Consider the following 18,737-nt stretch of genomic DNA (forward strand, 5'->3'; position numbering starts at 1 on the left):
TAGCAATACACGTTATACAGCATTCCTAGTTGCACGATCGTACTACTTATTTCCTTTTAGTTTCCACCTTTGATTTGATTATTATCGTTATATTAAATGCTCCGTGAGCCATTTAATATCTGGAACGCTTAATTATTTGTAGTAGTTATTTAGTAGTATTACTAAGATGAAAATATTTTCATCGCAAAATATAGTTATTTTTATCACAAATAACTCACCACAAATAATTATTTTTTTCTAATAAAATAGAAAGTTTTCTAAATAACAATTCATAAAAATGAAAAAGAAGAACGAAACAAAAATTATTACAAGTAATTATCATGTCAGCACGGTGTTCTAATGGTGTAGTTTTCTAGCCTTATTAATTTATTTTTCAGAAAATAAATCAGTTTCCTTATTGCACGGAGCCATTTAGATACAAAAACGGTTTCATCTCATTATTAAATTTTTTCTTAATTTTCACACAAAATATAATAAACATTAATTCAATTTTTTCAAATTTTAAAATAATAATAATATTAAAAAATAATATTCTAATAATATTTTATTTAACTTTTAACTTTCATTTAAAATTAATATTTCATCTCATCTCATTATCTAAACAAAATCTTAATTAAGAATTGGATGAATCATATATATATATATATATATATATATATATATAGCATAGATTAATTGAGGAAGTTCAACAAATTGTTCACCATAGTAATAATTTGAAGGGTGCTTAATTTGTTTTGTTTTGTTTTTGGGACATTCGAATGTAATTGATTGGAGTAACCACCGTTGACTTGACCCGGGAGGATGTATCATGAACTCGTCGTGTCAGCCTATCAATTCTCACCCGGCAAATACGTTATCTACTTTATATCAGAAAAAATAATAAAATAATAAGTTGTTAGTCTTAAAAAATAGTATTTATCGTTTTTTTTAACTAGTCTTTTTATGATTCCTCTAAGTAATATTAAATTATTATAAAATTATCTATCATTTTTCAATTTTTTACTATTCATTTTGATGTCAAATGACGACTATGAAATAATATAGTTAAAACAATGATTAATTATATTTATCGTCATAATATTTAAGTAGTCTAAAATAATATATCAAGACATATATATAGATTAATAGAGAATCAACTTAGTTAGAGGATCCAAATCTCAATTAGCAATGTGATTAAGGGCGGCATACGTACTATATTTGAGTGTTGAAATATGATCTTATACATTATTTGGACTGTTCTATAATGAGAAAAATTGTTTAAGGCCTCCGTTTGGAATTTAGACAGTTCAGTCTAATATCTCAAAATTTAACTCTCAAATCAAATTTATCTCAATTCAAAATCTTTTTTAACGTAGGATTTATAACTTTTTTTAACTTAATATCTTTTTATATATAAAATTCATAATCTTTTTCAACTTTTTATAAATACATATAAACTTATCTTAATATTTAAATATATATAAATTTATTTTAAATAAATTTCATAAAATTCATTTTATCATCTTTATAACTCGTTAGCATTCGTAGAAAATTCCACTCAACTTCCAAACGTGCCTCAAAATACCACCCCGACAACTTCCACAATTCAATGACACGTTCGTTGAAATACGTGCATATTCATGGGATGAAACCGGGCTCGAATGCGACAAAAGTGTGGATCTAGCAAGATATGTTTTTATGGGCCCACACAGAAGGGAAGGGAAGGGATGGTGTCAGAGAGTGTAATCATCCCTGTTGCAGTTGTAGGCCCAAAAGCTGAAGGTCCAAAGTCCAAACCATGGATTGACGGACACTCCCCTGTTTTCATATCCTAAGCTAATCTCTGGGTACTCAGATTCTAATAGTAGCAAAGATTTTTAGCAATCTCGTTAATCATTTTTATTTGGACCAATACCCCAATGCTTTACCTGTATCATCTTTTTAGAAATGGATCCATGTGAGAGTTTTTGGGATAAATATCCTAATATTTGCAACTCTTGAAGGTTAATTTTGTAACTTTGTTGAATTTCGTCATAATCTCTTATTGATGAGAGAACTTGAATATTTTTTTTTTTAATGGACAAAAATCTCTTTTCCATAATAATGTATTTCATGATTTATTTTTTATTTTATGTCTGATAGACTATAAATATGATTATGTGATTATATAAATTTTACATTTAAATCTTACGATTTAAATAGTGTCGATAAGGTTACTCTACACACCGATTCGAAAATATAATAATTCTATATAAAAAATTATATTTATAAGTAGTGTAGATAACACACGCTTAGGATTAAGAAAAAAATAAAATAATTATTTTGTTAAATAAAAGACAAGATGATAAGGTAAAAGGGACCCCATCCCCTACAATAATGGTTTAACTTTAGGTTTGATTTAAGTCCTGGCGATCAAAGGGTAGAGAGGTCTTTATCTCCTAGAAATAATGTTGGCAACAAAACAAAACATGTTTGGGTCCTTTTGGGACCAATGGCAGAAAGATTTGGGAGGTTCAATATAGCCATTATTAAAGCAAACAAGGAAATGGAATATATTCGAACATGAATGGAAGAGTTAACCATTGAACTGACCTGCCCATATGATAACTTCCTTTCAACCAATTTATCAAGATCCAGAAGATTGAATTGAGCTACTTTTAGGTTAGTAGGGAAGCTTTATCAATTATTTGGTGATGTCAAAGAGTGCCCAACAGAATGGAAATGCCCATCATGTTCTATTGGTTGTATCAAGCATATGTCAATCGGAGATAATATACATTAAGCTATTCATTTCTTTATTGACGCCAGGTATCTAGAGATAGTGTCTCGATTAATCTCGGGACTGCACAAGCTCTCTACAAAAAATTTCTCACAAGTACACATCCGATAATTCAACGGTAAAACCCCCCAATCTGATAGTACCTAGTGATTTTTTGCATCAAATGAGATTCGAATATTGGACCTTAGAGAGAGCATACCACTAAAATCAAAGTCTTTACCACTTGAGCCAATCTCTAGATATTCATTGAGCTATTCATGAAAAATATTTTTCAATTTCACATAAAATTTCAGGATATACACGATAAATTAACCATAAAGTGTTTTGCTCTCCATTGACATTCCATTGTCGCCTTATTATTCAAGAATTAACCTGTATAAAGGTTATACCGTAGAATAATATTCTGATCTATTAGAGTTATTAGGTTCTTATAGCAATAGTTATCATCAGGTTCTATAATATAATACAGGAAATGCATCCCTTATTCTATATATGACCACATACACGAAACGCAAACCCATATCATTAACTCTTGAATAGGGCGCAATTTGCAGCTGATGGTTGATTAATAACCCCTGTCTTGTCCATTACAGATCGTGGTGTTGCATTTGTTTTGACTTTGCTAACTTCTCTGCTTGTGTGCATGGGAAAGAGACCAATAATTGAGTAGTGAACAGAGGATACTCAATATTTGTGAAATTGGGTGGTGATTAGGGCTGTAAGTAAAGTTGTGAATTTTGTTTCGTATCGGCTGGTCTGGCCGAAATATGCTGTATTGGACGGGTAGCCGGTACATAAAAGACCCTTGTTTCGTACCAGACATAATTTCGGCCGGTACAGGCCAATATATCGGATTTTGGCCGATATAAAGATTTTGACCTTTACTTTTTTTTTTTCATTTCTTCAAACTGCAAGCTCATTTTTTAACCTCTCAATTCATACCAGACTATTTATAGTTTATATATATTTATATATAATTTATTCATATATAGACTATTCCGAAACGATATCCAAAATGGTACTGGTATCGAAATAGCCTCGACTGAAACATTATTTAAAACATTGGCTATAAATTGGTTTATCAAGATCGGAGAAACATACTGGTTTGATTCAGACCAAACTGACCCGAAGTTGGGACCGATTGGTCTCGATCTAAGAAATTTCATTTTTTTAGTTTTTGGTCCAATCCCGGGGTGGGGTTTTTCCGGACCAACCGAATAGGAAAATATATATTTTTAATTTTTAAATATATTTTATAGACATTATTTTATATAATAATTATGTAATTTTCATCTAACCTATCACTATTAATAATATAAAATTTTAAATATGTAATTACAAATTAATATTGTATTAATTAACTAATGTATATTATCAATTAACCTATCACCAATTCATCATTAACTAATTACTAACATCTATATTTATGATCTAATTAAAGTTACTTTTGTAAACTACCTAAGTTGTAAGTAAATATTAGGGGTGCTACCCGCCCCTTACAGGGCGGAGTAGCCCCCACCCCGCTCCCGTCTCCTGTCCCCCACCCTCGGCATGTTGGGGCAGGGTACTCCGTCTCGAATAATGGGGTGCGGGTGGGGGGGGTCAATCCATCTACCCTCCCGCCCCATACTGGGCAACATCACCCAAATTCAAACGGAGTGACAGAGGTGACATCAATTTCAAACACATGCACAAAACATAATCCACATCACACAAATTTACAATCATTCTCATCCTCTATCTCTGAATCAACACATTCTTCCTCCAATGTCCAATCCAAAACTTTAAAAAAAAAAAAATCTAGGTCTAGGAGTCTTACCTTTGGAGTTTGGAGCAGCAAAGTTGCAAACAACGATGGTGCTCTTGCAGTCATGCGAGAGAGAAAGAGAGAATAGATCAAGAGAGACAGACTAAGAGAGTGCGAGAGAGTGAGAGACAGAGAGAGTATGAGTCTGAGAGAGAGAGACAAAACGGCATCATTTCACTTACTTATGAGCTTTTATATATATATAATTTTAATTTTAATTATAATTTAATAATTAAGCGGGGTGGGGGAAAAGCAGATCGGGGAGGGGCTTAGGCCCTTCTGTCCCCCGCCTCCGCTGGCCTAGGCGGTGCAGCGGGGTGCGGGGCCCCGCTACCCACCCCTAGTAAATATAAAGCCATTACAAATATTATTATAAATTGTAATTAACTAATGTATGATATCAATTAACTAATCTATCACCAATTCACCATTAGCTAATTACTAACATTTACATCTATAATCTAATTAAAGTTATTAGATAATTTTTTTGTAAAATATCTAAATTGTAAGTAAATATAAAGCAATTACAAATATTATTGTAAATTATAATTAACTAATATATCACCAATTCCCTATTAACTAATTAGTAACATCTACATCTATGATCTAATTAAAGTTATTAGGTAATTATTTTGTAAAATATCTAAGTTGCAAGTAAATATAAAGCATGTATGGACGGGGAACTATGGATAATTCAATTATTTATGCTTAATATATAAAATGTAAAAAGTTTAATATAGCTCATTATGCATTAACTATCATAATACATTGATATACTCTAAGTTAGTAACAAATTAGCAATTAATATCATCAATATAATTATAATTAATTATTTTTTTAATGAGTTAGTTACATAATCCACATTAATAATTCAATTAATTTTAATCTAGTAATTTAAATAATTTTTTTATTAATTTATTTGAGAAAAAATAAAAAATAATTGGGCCGAACCAAACAAACTGATAGCTATCGGTCCGGTCCCTATGGATGTTCAGTCCAGTCCCATTGGATGTTCAGTTCGGTTCAATCCAGTTTGGAAAAAATGATGGATAGAAGATTACCCCCCGGACCGACCAATTTACACCCGTAGTGGTGATTCTCTCAACAGTGGGGTGTGTGTATGAGATTGAGAGAGAGAAAGAGAGAGAGAGATCAGTAATGCTAGTGGCACATTCATCCAAGGCTTTCATGACAGATTAGAATTCCACCTATGTTCATTCCGGAAGTTCTTTGCAAGTTGGATATGGAAAAAGTTTACGATCACATGTGCTGGGATTTTTTGCTATATATATTGAGAAGATGTGGCTTCAGGGATAGGTGGTGTGGATGGATCAAATATTGTGTTTCGACCGCTCGATTTTCTGATTTAGTTAATGGCCAACCTTGTGGATTTTTTTAGAATTCGAGACAAGAGGACCTGTTATCTCCTTTCCTCTTTGTTGTAGTAATGGAGGCCCTGAGTTATATGGTAGAGGCTGTTGTTAGGGGAGGGTTTTTCTCGCTGGTTTTTCAGTGGGTAACATTAATAATGAGGCTTTATCCATCTCTCATTTATTATTTGTGGATGATACTTTAATTTTTGTGATGCTGAAAGCGGACAGATTCAAACTTTAAAGGCTGTTCTATTGTGTTTTGAAGATGTTTCGAGACTTAAGGTGAACTTGGGCAAGTAGGAATTGGTCCTGGTAGGGGAGGTGGTGAATATCAACCTTCTAGCCTAGTTGTTGGGATGCAAAGTGACTGATTTTCTAATGAAATACCTTAGACTCCCATTGGGAGCTTATTTTAAAGCGAAAACTATTTGGGATGGTGTGTGAAGAAGGTAGAGAAAAGGTTGTCAGGCTGGAAGAAGCTCTATCTCTCAAAATGAGAGATATTAAGTCTCATAAAAAGTACAATTTCCAATCTTCACACGTACTTTTTTTTCTTATTTCCTTTATCTGTGGAGCTGGCTAATAGGATTGAAAAATTATTTAGAGCCTTTTTGTTGGGTGGCATGGGCGAGAAAAATAACTTTCATCTAGTGAACTGACAAAAAATGTCCAGTCTGAAGGAGTTGGGAGGTTTGGGGGGTGTGTAACTTAATCACTTCCAATAAAGCTCTATTAGAAAGTGGTTGTGCAGATTCCAATCGGATGAGACTTCATTGTGGAGAATGGTTGTGGGCCAGAAGTATGGTTGTGATTGGGGAGGTTGTTGTTCCAAAGAGGATAGGGGTCTTATGGTGTGAGTCTTTGGAAATTTATTAGAAATGGGTAGAAGGTGTTTGCAATACACATCAATTTTGAGGTTGGAGAGGGCACAAGAATTAGGTTCTGTTTGATGAATGGTGTGGTGAGAGAGCTCAATTTTCTATTTTTCAAGGTGTTTTCAGATTGGTTGAAAATTAGCAAGTCGCTAATTCAGATGTGCTGTGTCGAGCCAATGGTACAGTGCATTGGAATATGATTTTTTCTAGAATGTGCAGGATTGAAAAGTTGACGAGATAACAGGTTTTTTCAGCTTGCTTTATTCCAAGAGTATATGAGGTAATGAGAGCGATAAAATGATATGGAAACCTTCGAGAAGTAAAAAAGTTTTTTTTTAATTTTTCTATATGATGCTGACAAATTATCAGCCCATTGTGTTTCCATGGAGATGTATTTGGAGTGTTCTTGTGCCTCCCAAAGTTTCGTTTTTTACTTGGACAGCAGATTTATGAAAGATTTTGACGATTGTCAATTTAAGGAATTGGGGGATAATCGTAATGGAGTGATATTATATGTGTAAGAACAATGGTAAATCAATTGACCGTCTTTTTCTACATTACGAAGTGACAAGAGAGTTATGAGATGGCATATTTAGTAGAGCTGGATTGACTTAGGTTATGCTCAAAAGTGTGGTGGAGCTCCTAACATGTTGGAATATGCATCATCATAGCCCTCAACTAGCTGCAACATGGAGGATGGCTCCTTTGTGCTTATTGTGGTGTATAGGGATGGAAAGAAATGAGAGGTACTTCAACAACAAGAAGAGAGCTATGGGAGAATTATGAAATTTTTTGGTACTTTCTTTGATTCAATGGCTTTCTATTATAATTTTAAAGGGAGGGAATGTTCATGAGTTTTTGCTATCTTTTCAGCTTTCTAGAATATAACTAGGTGTCTCTTTTGTATATTTTTTGTGTACATAGACTTTGCCTACTTTTATTCGATCAATGAAATTTCTTACTTATAAAAAAAAAAGAATTATGTCTATGTTGTTAAGAAATCAACCAGGGCATTCTACTATTGAATCTTGATGCACCAAAATGACCTTTCCAAACAGGATTGGCCTCATCACCAACCTCATTTATAGCATAATTCCAAAACTTGAAATTTTCATATCTGCCTCTCATAATCAGGGCTAGCCAACAACTACTCATACCCATTGTAAGGGTTTTTTTCCCCCATAAGAGGTCACTTGGAAGTAAGTCAGAGAGATCGACCGGTGCCAATGACCCTCTCCTAAAAGGAGTCAGTAGGTCTTTGCAGAGTATCCGGCTCATAAACAAAACCGATCCACGAAGCGACCTACGCATGGAGAAAGTAGACAATAGAGTCAGATGGGATTCGTTGCCCTGACATCTCCCCGAGGACACCCTTACCCCCTAAACCTACATAGGCCCATCAGCCACCACTAAGGAAATATATTAACTTTAGTATCAAAGACTCTCCAACCACTACCAAGGCCTCCTATTTTCTGTATTTGCTTAAGTGTGTAGATAGAAGTCCAAAGACTCGAGTTGTTGAAACCCGACCCAAAGGCATGCAAAACACAGCATTAACACCCATGATTTTCCAGTTTACGCATTCTCCAAAAGCATTGTTACGCACCATCTCATCCTAGGAGAAATATTTCTGTAGAAAGTCTCGACAGCAATCATATTTGGTGCCATGCTGAACTTTTAATCCTGAATTCTTTTCCAATTGCATAAATTTATACATGTCTACTGACTAGATATAGCTTACAACAATGGAATCAGACCTACTTGGAAATGCAATTAAGATCATCAACTAAAAGTTATAACACTGCAGCATACACTAGCAGTCCAGCCTTCTTCCCTGTCAATAACTGTGCTTTATTTTCTATTATTCGACATCATATTGAACATACTCTGCCTTACAGATAAACCAAGATACAACATATAAGATCATCGTTTCAGCACCAAAACTAGAATCTGCGAAATTGGGAAATCTTACTCTGAGTAGATTTGATTTAGATACAAGATCCAAACAGATCAGCTACAGATAGGGCAGAGCACCAAGCCATTTTCATTACAATCAAGACACCTCACCACAACAGTCCTTCCTTGTCTTTGGCCCACTTCCTCCTTCTCCACCATCACCATCTTACAGCTCCCGCTGCATCGGAAACACGGCAAGAACCTCACGTCCCCACACCCTTCACACACACCCGGACCTCTTTTCTTGGGCAGCCCTTCAAGAAGCTCGCCAAGCCACCCTTCCTCTACTATTTTCAACACCTCCTCAGCTCCACCCACATACCGCCCCTTCACAAACACTCTCGGAGGCACCATTGCTTCTACTTTCCCTCTCATCAGCTCCCTCAGTTGTTCTCTGAATCCACGGTCCATGGATATATCTCGCTCGGAGATCAACACGCCGAACCCTTCCATAACAGCCCTCACTGCATTGCAAGCCTCGAAAGTCTTCCTCACGCCTCGCAATGTCGTCGTGTAGATCACCACTCTGTTCTCTCCGTTGGGTGGGCATATTCTCTCGAACTTGTCCAGGACCGAAGAAGGTCTTGGAACGTTGCCGTTCAAAGGCTTAAGAAAACTGTTTGACTCGGAGTGGGTACGGTGATTACGATTAGGGTTTGAGTTCTCTTTGTTGGCGTTGTTAAGGTCTTTGAAGAAGCGGAAACTGTCAGCGGTGTACTCGAGGCCGGCCATGAGTTCCCAAGAGTTGATGACCTCAGTTGGGCCAGAGCGTAGTAGCGGGGGCCTGGGATCAGACCAAAGGGACTTGGGTTCGGAGAAGACGGAGCCGAGGGTGAACCGAGAAGGTGGGGTTAAAGGGGTTGTTGGTGGGGGGCTGGCGGTTGATTGAGGTGGTGGGGGGTCAAGAGTAAGGAGGCCATAAGTGGTGGAGGTGAGAGAAACGATGTGGTGACTCAGTGCAGAGCTTCCGAGTTGGGTAAAGTCGTCGTCGTGGTTGAGCAGATTGGAAGACACACAGCCCATGTCTCTTCTCTTCTGGGTCCTTTGAGTTTTCTGGTTTTGAGTTTTGAAAATCAAAAGACCGAGAGTTGTTTAAGAGCGAGCGAGAGAGAACAAAAGGCTTTGATTGATACAAGGCGACACTTTTGGGAGTGTAAATTATTACTATTTACCTTTAACGAGTAAAATAATGGTTTTATTTTTTCCCTTTTTTTGTGCCACGAGGAAATGAACAGTTCCTTTTTTTTTTTACTTCACTCTTTGATTCAATTTTCAAACCGTGCGTTGCGGGGATTTTGGGCACGAACTTTGAGCGCTAAAATTTAATTCAAATTCAATGAGAATGTAGGCGTAGCGTGGAATTTGCCAATTTGGGTTGCCACAAATGCGGTTTATTTCAAAGGGCAAAGCCCAAAGTTTGACGATCCATTTCCTTGATGGGAGGGAGGCAAAGCCCGCAGCACATGCGAGTCACTGAGCGTGCGAGGGAGGCATCTCTAATTGTTCGATGTATTGTTGCGCTTGGTGGTATTGAACCATGTAGGTAGGAACGGACTGATCAGATCTATTGAACCATGAGGGTTGAGTTTTGTCAGTTGGGTGCCATTTATTTATGACATGACCGTGAATTAGACGCCAAACATGCTTCAAGATAATAGCGTTTTAGGATTCAACTCTTAAGCACTTTTGTTGCAAATGTTTTGTATAAATGAAAGCATGTCTCTCACGAAATCTCGTAATCACGGGCTAATATGCTTTTTCTCTCATACTTTTATTCGTTCATAGTTTGATATTTTGGTGTCCTAGAGATAGAGGAACAACACCAATCCATCCCAAATTTGGATGTTAAACTTTATTGCGGTGAAGATACAATAGGGAAAATTCCATAAAAAAAAATAGCTGGATATCAAGATGATAAAAATAAAAAGAATAATTTTACAAACAATCATGAAGTACGCAAATATCGTATAATCGCTTTGAAAAAAAGTGAAGTCTACTATTAAAAAATTAATTTTTTTCATGTAGATATCATGTTTTATTCACATTTTTCAAAACGATTGCACAATTTAAGATTGTAAATATTTTTTCTCAAATAAAAAATAAAAAAGTCAATTTTATTCAAAATTTCAATGAGCATTGCTATTCATAAGCCCACATACCACACACCACAATTTTTTTATTTTTTAAAGTTTTTTTTTAAATTTGTTTTTGGTTTTAATTTTTTAAAAACAATTGAATTCTTCTACTCATCATCCATATATCACATATTTGGTAAGAGAAAAAAAATTATAAAAATCACAAAAAAAATAGTACGTGGTGTATGAGGCTTATGAATAGAATTTTTGAATTCCAATTATCAAATCCCTTATCTCTCACTTCACGCCTTGGAATGTACCCGTTAAGGCACTTTCACATCTTCTTAACCCAAAATGGCAGGAAGAGGAAAGTTTCCACTTTCTCTAAATCAAACTTACATGGGACAGATATAAGAGTAATACTACATACAGTCGTGGAATGCATAAACGTAATACAGTCGTTTTGAAAAAGAGTGAAGTCCATTATTAAAAAATTAATTTATTTTCATGTGAGTCTAATATTTATTCACTTTTTTCAAAACGACTGCACGGCGCTTACACACTCACGACTTCAAGTATCATTTCTCCATATATAAATCCTCAATAGAATAAGCTAGACAGCTAGTAAACTACAGGAGATGAAGTGTGAAAGTGGATAATTAACATCTGATATGGACTAATTTTGCAAAATGCCTCAACATAAAATTTGCATCCAAGAGGGATAAAGTTTACCATGTATAAAAGCACAAGTATGAAAAAAATTATTAAAGGGTTCAATACAGTGTATGTCTCATGTCTTCCTCGCTTGTTTCTTGGACAGAAAGCGAGAATCTGATATATGTACAGTCTGCCACAGGTTTACCCCATTGTTTCTCTCTAATGCTCCAAAATGAGGGAAAAGGGAGGGGGGGTTGTGGAATATCTGTCTCTTCTCAAGCCTGTAGTTTATGACAAACATTGGAGCTGGGATTTGCCATGGAGCCTGCAAATGATGCGTTGGTTAGAAAACAGAAAAATGTCCGCTGATTGTGATGGAAATTCTATAAACTTACAAATATCTGGAAAACAAGGTTGTTTGGACACTGGATCTTCTTCAAAAGGGGGCGGAACTTGGCCATACACCATATCACAACTCATATCTTCAAAATCTGAGGATGAACACAGACAAGATGATCCATTACGAATCTGCAGACTGAAAATTTCGTGCAACATGTAGAATGTAGTTTTTAATTTTGAAATCAGAGGAAAATTTAGTTTGTCACACAGCAAAACGATGTCAGCTTTGGATCAAAGATGATAAAAACAAGGAAGTGAGAGTGAGAGACATACTTGGAATCATGGTTAATGGAAGCCCAAATTCATTGGTGAAGAAGTCTTGAGTAGGAATCTTGCACATATTCACACACATTCCTACACACCCGCTGTTCTCCAGATACCTTGGTGGGAGGAAATTAAAAATAAAAAATAAAAAATTGGAACAAACATTGTTAGAAATTTGTTGTAAGCTATAAAATCATCTTCTTTATCATGCTGCTGCCATAGCTGGAAGGCAAAGGATCGAAAGGGTCTTGGCACCATCCAGATTTTACCTGCACTTCTTTATATGAACTCCACTCCTCTGCTTCACCCCATTTACCTCAACTTCAATAACCTAGTTAATACCCATCAAACTAATATTACGTAAAGAACACCAAGGAAGCAGAATATAAATCACAAAATGAAAGATTATAGAAGTCTATGTAGCGCTGGATATAACTGAAAAATGAAAAGCAAGCCTCCTTAATGCCCAATGTCAAGTTTAAAAGTAGATGAACTTGGATTGTAGAACTAGAAAGTAGACATTCGATTGTACTCAGAAATCTTTCCAATTTTCACATTGTAAACTTTATTAGGAGAGCCTCTGAGCAAAACATTCAAAACTATGGATAAAGAGGACTAGTATTGGATTATGCATCTACATATGTATCTATATATTTGCATAATATGACCTTAAATTGGATTGCATTGGATTATACATATAAAAAAATTTGCATAGTTATGAACAATGTTTCTATAAATTTGAAGATGTACTGTTCACTCCTCAAATCTTATTTTACTACGTTTTTCTCTCTTCTCCCCCCTCTCTCTCTCGACACCAACGGAAACAAACTCTCTCTCAAAACATTTCTTTCTTCTTGCTCTTTCTCTCTCTCGACACCAATGGAAAGAAATTCGAAAGAAAAAAATAATTTTAGAAAAGAAATAAATTATTGGATAATATTTTTTTATTATTTGGCTCAAAGATGCATAATCTAATATAGGAGTTTTTCTTGATATACAAAATTAATCTTCAAAAAATATGATTTTGCATGCACATATAGAGAAATCAATGCTCGCGCACTCAAAGTTGGCAGCATAATTACCTCAGAAGGCCCAACTAACCAGTCGAAGAAGGGCACTGTCAATGCAGCATTGAATTCTGCAGCCCACTTCGTTGGAGGAAATAGTTTTCTGAACTGCAGACACAACAACTCTGTTAATCCCTCTTTTATTAGAACCTGGATTTACACATCGTATGGACGGCCAGAACAAACCATGTCCCTGACTGACACCCTCTCTTCCAAGTATTAACCATCAAACAATTAAAAAAAGAGTAAAAGACCAAACTTATAATTTTTATGCATTATCCACCTGAGCAGGCGCACCTGGAGGGAGCATAGACAAGAGCACCTCACGAACAACTTGCTGCTGCTGCATACGAGACCTTCCCTGCATTACTCTCTTAGACACATCCACAAAGCTCTCGTAGTCAAGATTCCACCACCCTTTCTTCTTCGTGTCTGTCCCAGCTTTAGCCGAAGCTGCAAACTTCTCCATCTTCCGAGCAAAGAGTGTCATGAATGCCCTGTCAAAGAACCCATCATTGTACCGTGTTTTTTGTCCTAAAGGAGCCGGCTCTCCCGATGGCTCTGCAATCCCACACCGGATGACATTTCCGGCGCTTGGTCTATGCAATGGAAGATGTTGAGGAGGCCTGAACTGGACAGGTTGGAAGCTTAGGACCACCATGGATTTTTCCTGTATTGGTTTTCTCCAAATAAATGGGAGTACGAGTCTAGGCACTCTCAACAGAGTTTAAGTACAAAGACCACATTGAAGTAAGAAGATAGACCACTTTCATTAACCTCAAAATTGTATGTAGCTTCTGGGGTTCCAGCAGGAACAGTAAAGGACAGCCCCAGGGAGGGTAACCAGCATATGGTTGGTTGAGTTTGCTTTGTTTCCATGGGAAAGATTATGACCATACATGCCACCTTTGGAGGAGATTATATCCACTTCTTTTTTGTTCCCCCATTTTTTTTTAATTATTGGACCTTCTATTTGTGGAATGACTTAAGTGGCCCCATTCGTCTTTATCCATGTTGAATATAAATACATCATATGCACTCATATTCAGGACTGTTAATTTAGTGATTTCAGCATCAATATTGCAATGGTTCTAAGGCCAAAATAGATGCCACGCTTCGTTTTTTATTTTTTAACTACAAACTCGTGAGGTGTATAGAGTATATGAGGTGACATTCCAGACTTTTATTTAGGTTCTCACAAAAAATATTATAAAATTTATATAACTTCGAGGTTTACATGAACCTACACTTGAGAGTTTCGAGAATATCCTGAATCAGATCTGCTATATAACTAAGAAATAGATAAAATATTTGATTTTAAAACTCATTCTATTCATGACATTAAATATTGTAAAATTTTCTCATGTGTTAAAAATATTGGGAATAGATAATTGTAGGACATCTTAATGTGTATTATTTTCTGTATAAAAAAAAAAAAATGGTTTGTATATTCCTTCTTTTTTTTTCCTTCTTCTTTTCAACCTAGTACTTGAAAAAGTAAATTCATTTGAATTTGTGGATAAAATTAACTTCGTAGAAGAGACCGAAAATTCACAAAAGAGTACTGTAAAACAAGTGAATTCCCTCCCCTTGTGGTCATCACCCCCAACCCTTTTACAGGTGGTTATCTACTTCTGGCGCACCGTGTGCTCCACCGACACAGCTAGCAAAAGCAATAAAACACTCATCCCCCACTTTATCGCAGATCATCTAATCCCACATTTTTCCTAAGAAGTATTGCTACAATGGGTAAATTCGCACTCCCATTTTTTTAAAAATATGGTTTATTGTTAAAAAGATAATTTTTTTGATGTGAATACTCTCTCTCTCTTTCTTGTAAATCCCACGATTTCTGGGAAAAATCGTGTTTTCTGCTTCACATTCCCTCGTTACCTCCACAGCTCTCAACCCACACCTCTTAGAGAAAACAAAAACAACAGAAAAAAAAAAATTGTCTTACTTTTTCGTTAAAGCTTCAAAATTTCTTGGAAAACCCTTGAATTTATCTTTCATGGCAAATGCGTGGAAAAAAGGACAAGCCCTCACAGTTCCACCCATCTACAATCGTCTACTTACTCCCCGTTGGAGCCCTCATTTTCGTCATGTTCTTCATCTTATCTCACCGCCTAATAGAAAAGGTGAAGACGGGAGGAGTGATGAAAAATAAGCTGGGATGATTTTCTTGAGGGTTTCGAGAAGGGGAGAAAGGGATCTAAGGGAGGGGAGAAAGGAGTGAAAATGAGGGTGACGATGGCTCTGCCGAGGGGTGATGGCGTGAGGGGGTGTTCTGTCAAAATCTCATGTTTTGTGGCTGACAACCAAGCCACCAACCATGCAGCCCTGTTAGTGAGGTTAGTGGCATGCCATCCAGTGCATAGTTCCAACCCATGCTTTGCAACACCAATGCCCAGGCCTCCAGTCTGGGCCGTGTAGAATCAACGCCCAGGCCACCTTCATAGGCCATGCAGTAGCCATGCATGGCACTGTGTCATGCCATCTAGCAAGCCTATGCGTGGCACCCTGCCATGCCCATCAACAGGCCATGCACGGCGACCTGCCGTGCCATCCAGCAAGCCTATGCGTGGCATCTTGCCATGCCCATCAACCAGCCATGCACGACCTCATGTCGTGCCCACCAACAAGCCATGCACTGCACCATGCCGTGCCACCATGAGTCACCATGGCCCGTCCACTACTATCTTATTGTTTTTTAGTTATTTCTTATTTTATTTATTTAATTATTTTCCAATGGACCTTTTAGGAGTTTCCGCTTTGTAACCTTTATAGATAGGACCCTTGGTCATTTTTTTTACATCTTTTGGCAATTACCCTAGAAGAAGATTATTTGTTTAGGAGATCATAATTCGGTGCCTTTGCACTTGGGCATTTTGGGTGTAATTCGTGAATCCCAAAAAGATGATCACTACCTTACAATTCATTGAATATGTGTGATTCAAGTTATCAAAGTATGAGATTTTCTTTCAACTTTGTGCAATTCGTGAATCATAGTTGATTATTTATCTTTTGTTCATTCAAGTTCTTGAGTGTTCATAGTTTGTTCATTGTGTTCATCCATTCCATTTCTTCATTTGATCCATCCATACACCATATTTCAACCAACACTTGTGTTTGTCTTACTATCCATATTTTCCATAAATTCCTTCTTCCATCCATTTTGCCCTAGCCAAAATTCACTTACCATATTCGGTTACCACCATTCTTTCCATACTTTACTTGCTCTAGCCGAAACCCTACTTACCATATTAGTGTTCCTAAACTTTAGGAACACTAATTTCATTCCATATCCATCCATTTAACCGGCCATACACTTCCCATGTTGAGATCCTAGATTTTAGGAACATCCCTTAAATCTCTCAATTATCCAATCAAGCCAATCCCCAAAGATCTCACCAACCCTAGCCATACCATACTCCAAACCCTAATTCCATACACCAAAGTGGCACCAACCCTAGTGCCCCTATTATAGCCATGCGCCCCTTTCATGCATTGGAGTTCCTTTACTTTTCATCTATTCCATCATTCCCATACACCAAACCAACCCTAAACACTTAACCTCACTTCACCAAAATTGTCATCATCGCCATTATTGCGCAATAACCAAGCAAGAGATGATTAGGCATTCGGTCAACACAAGGAGAACCCAAGGCGTGGACAACATAATGTTTAGGGACTTGACCAAGGCATGCAGTAGCCCCGCGCAGCCCAAAGCCCAAGCACCTTGCCTTGGCCATGCCAGCAGCCACGCCAACCATGCCCATGATTCATTTTATCAATTTCTTGTTTATTTTCCATTCAATCTATTCATATCATCCATTTATCAATCTTTTGCATATTTTTTATTCTCTATTCAAAAATACATTATTGTTCTTATATTGTTTTGCTCGTTCATATATTTTCTTACATTTTCTTGTCTATCAAACATATCTTATACCTCCATCCTTCAAATCTTATATTTCCCATAATCCCCACTTTCTAAAGTTAGCATTCCCTCATCCAACTAAGCCCTAGCCGAAACCCTAGAGTCCAGTAAGGTAATTTCTACCTTTTAAGATTATTCGTCTCATCTTCTAAATCCAATCACTAAAATCACTCAATCCCTCAAATCACTCGTTTCCTAGAATCACTCAAGTCAACAATTTCCAAGACCAAAACCCAATCAATCCCTATACTAATTCCTACAATTTAGGAATCGTGATTTGTAGCTCACTCATCTCCATCTTTCCAAATCCTACCAAGGATCTCCATCCTCTTACCATAATCCAAATCCTATCTTCCATTTCCAATCTCTTAATTATAGGAGCATCTTTAGAATCACTCAATCCCATCAAAGACCTTCCTCATCTTACCTTAGCCAATCCCTAAACTCAAAGAATAACTCTAGACTCATTCAATTATCTTTTCAAGCCCTAGCAACTTATCCTACACACCAACCCTAAGCCACCTCATCCCAATTTCGAAATCCTCCTTAGCAACCATCCAAAACCCTAGTCTAACTCCACCTTACCAACCCTAAGCACCATCCAAGTGGTGCCAACATCAAGGGCAACCTTCAAGCCGTTTCACATTGCATCAAACACACCAAATCATCACTTAGATCATCCAAACTCACCATCATCATCATTTCACCACTAACAACATACATTTATCAATCTAGGAACCATACATTGCCATTATTGGTTCAAGGCCAAACAAGTTAGCAGGACACATTCAATCAACACAAGGATAAGGCGAGTCGCAGACCCCTAATGTTTAGGGACTAGATCGATGTCCCTAACATGTTCATTGGGAGGATTTTCCTGAGGATTTCAAGAGGGGGACAAAGGGATTTGAAGGAGGGGAGAAAGGGAAGTGTCGGGTTGAAGGAGGGGCTTCATTCGACCCTGATGTGGTTGACTGGTCTGGTTCTCTTGCTCAAGTATGTTGTGTATTTTTATGAACCGGAAGTTGAGTAGAGTTTTTATTCTTATTTATAGAAAATTACGTTGGGATGAATAAGGTAAATATATTTGAAAACCAAATCTTTTGATTTGATAATTATGAAAATCAAATAAGTTGATTTGATAATTATATAACAAATTAGTATTAAATCAAATTATTGATTAGATATTATTTTCAGCAGACCATATGTAAAATTGAAGCCATTTTCACAAGAGTATCTATAATAAGTTGAGTTTAAATTCTTTTACTAGATATATCATGTTAAAAATGAACTCTCGATATCTATTAATTAGCTCATAAAAATTTATCTCATTCATTCATTTTTATAACAACACACATACAAGAAAAAAAGGAAAATGATATTCTCACCTAGGAATATCACCGAGAAAAGCCAACGATTAGTTTGTTTTTTTACTTAATAATTAAAGAAATATTTTTAATTAATTTTTTAATTTTTAAAAAAATGCTTAAAGAATTTAAAAATATTTTTAAAAAATAAAAAAGAATTTATCCATTTGGTTCTCGGTGGCACCCCTCGGTGGATGTA

General features: G+C 36.3%; 2 protein-coding genes across 2 annotated transcripts; both read right to left on the reverse strand.

Moving 5' to 3' along the window:
* Positions 1-8,492: 8,492 nt before the first annotated feature.
* LOC118349447 (uncharacterized protein At5g39865-like) lies at positions 8,493-9,857 on the reverse strand. The gene has a single exon (XM_035693903.1). It carries the CDS (start codon positions 9,790-9,792, stop codon positions 8,824-8,826), a length of 969 nt encoding a protein of 322 aa, XP_035549796.1. The 5' UTR covers positions 9,793-9,857; the 3' UTR covers positions 8,493-8,823.
* Positions 9,858-11,498: 1,641 nt separating this feature from the next.
* Positions 11,499-14,076, reverse strand: LOC108993810 (beta-carotene isomerase D27, chloroplastic). The gene is made up of 6 exons (XM_018968847.2): positions 13,515-14,076; positions 13,247-13,339; positions 12,434-12,495; positions 12,174-12,280; positions 11,897-11,992; positions 11,499-11,826 (listed from the first exon to the last, which is right to left on the reverse strand). Exons 1-6 carry the CDS (start codon positions 13,890-13,892, stop codon positions 11,777-11,779), a joined length of 786 nt encoding a protein of 261 aa, XP_018824392.1. The 5' UTR covers positions 13,893-14,076; the 3' UTR covers positions 11,499-11,776.
* Between the last annotated feature and the right edge of the window lie 4,661 nt (positions 14,077-18,737).

The sequence above is a fragment of the Juglans regia genome, chromosome 9 (assembly GCF_001411555.2).
Source record: "Juglans regia cultivar Chandler chromosome 9, Walnut 2.0, whole genome shotgun sequence".
NCBI lineage: Eukaryota > Viridiplantae > Streptophyta > Magnoliopsida > Fagales > Juglandaceae > Juglans > Juglans regia.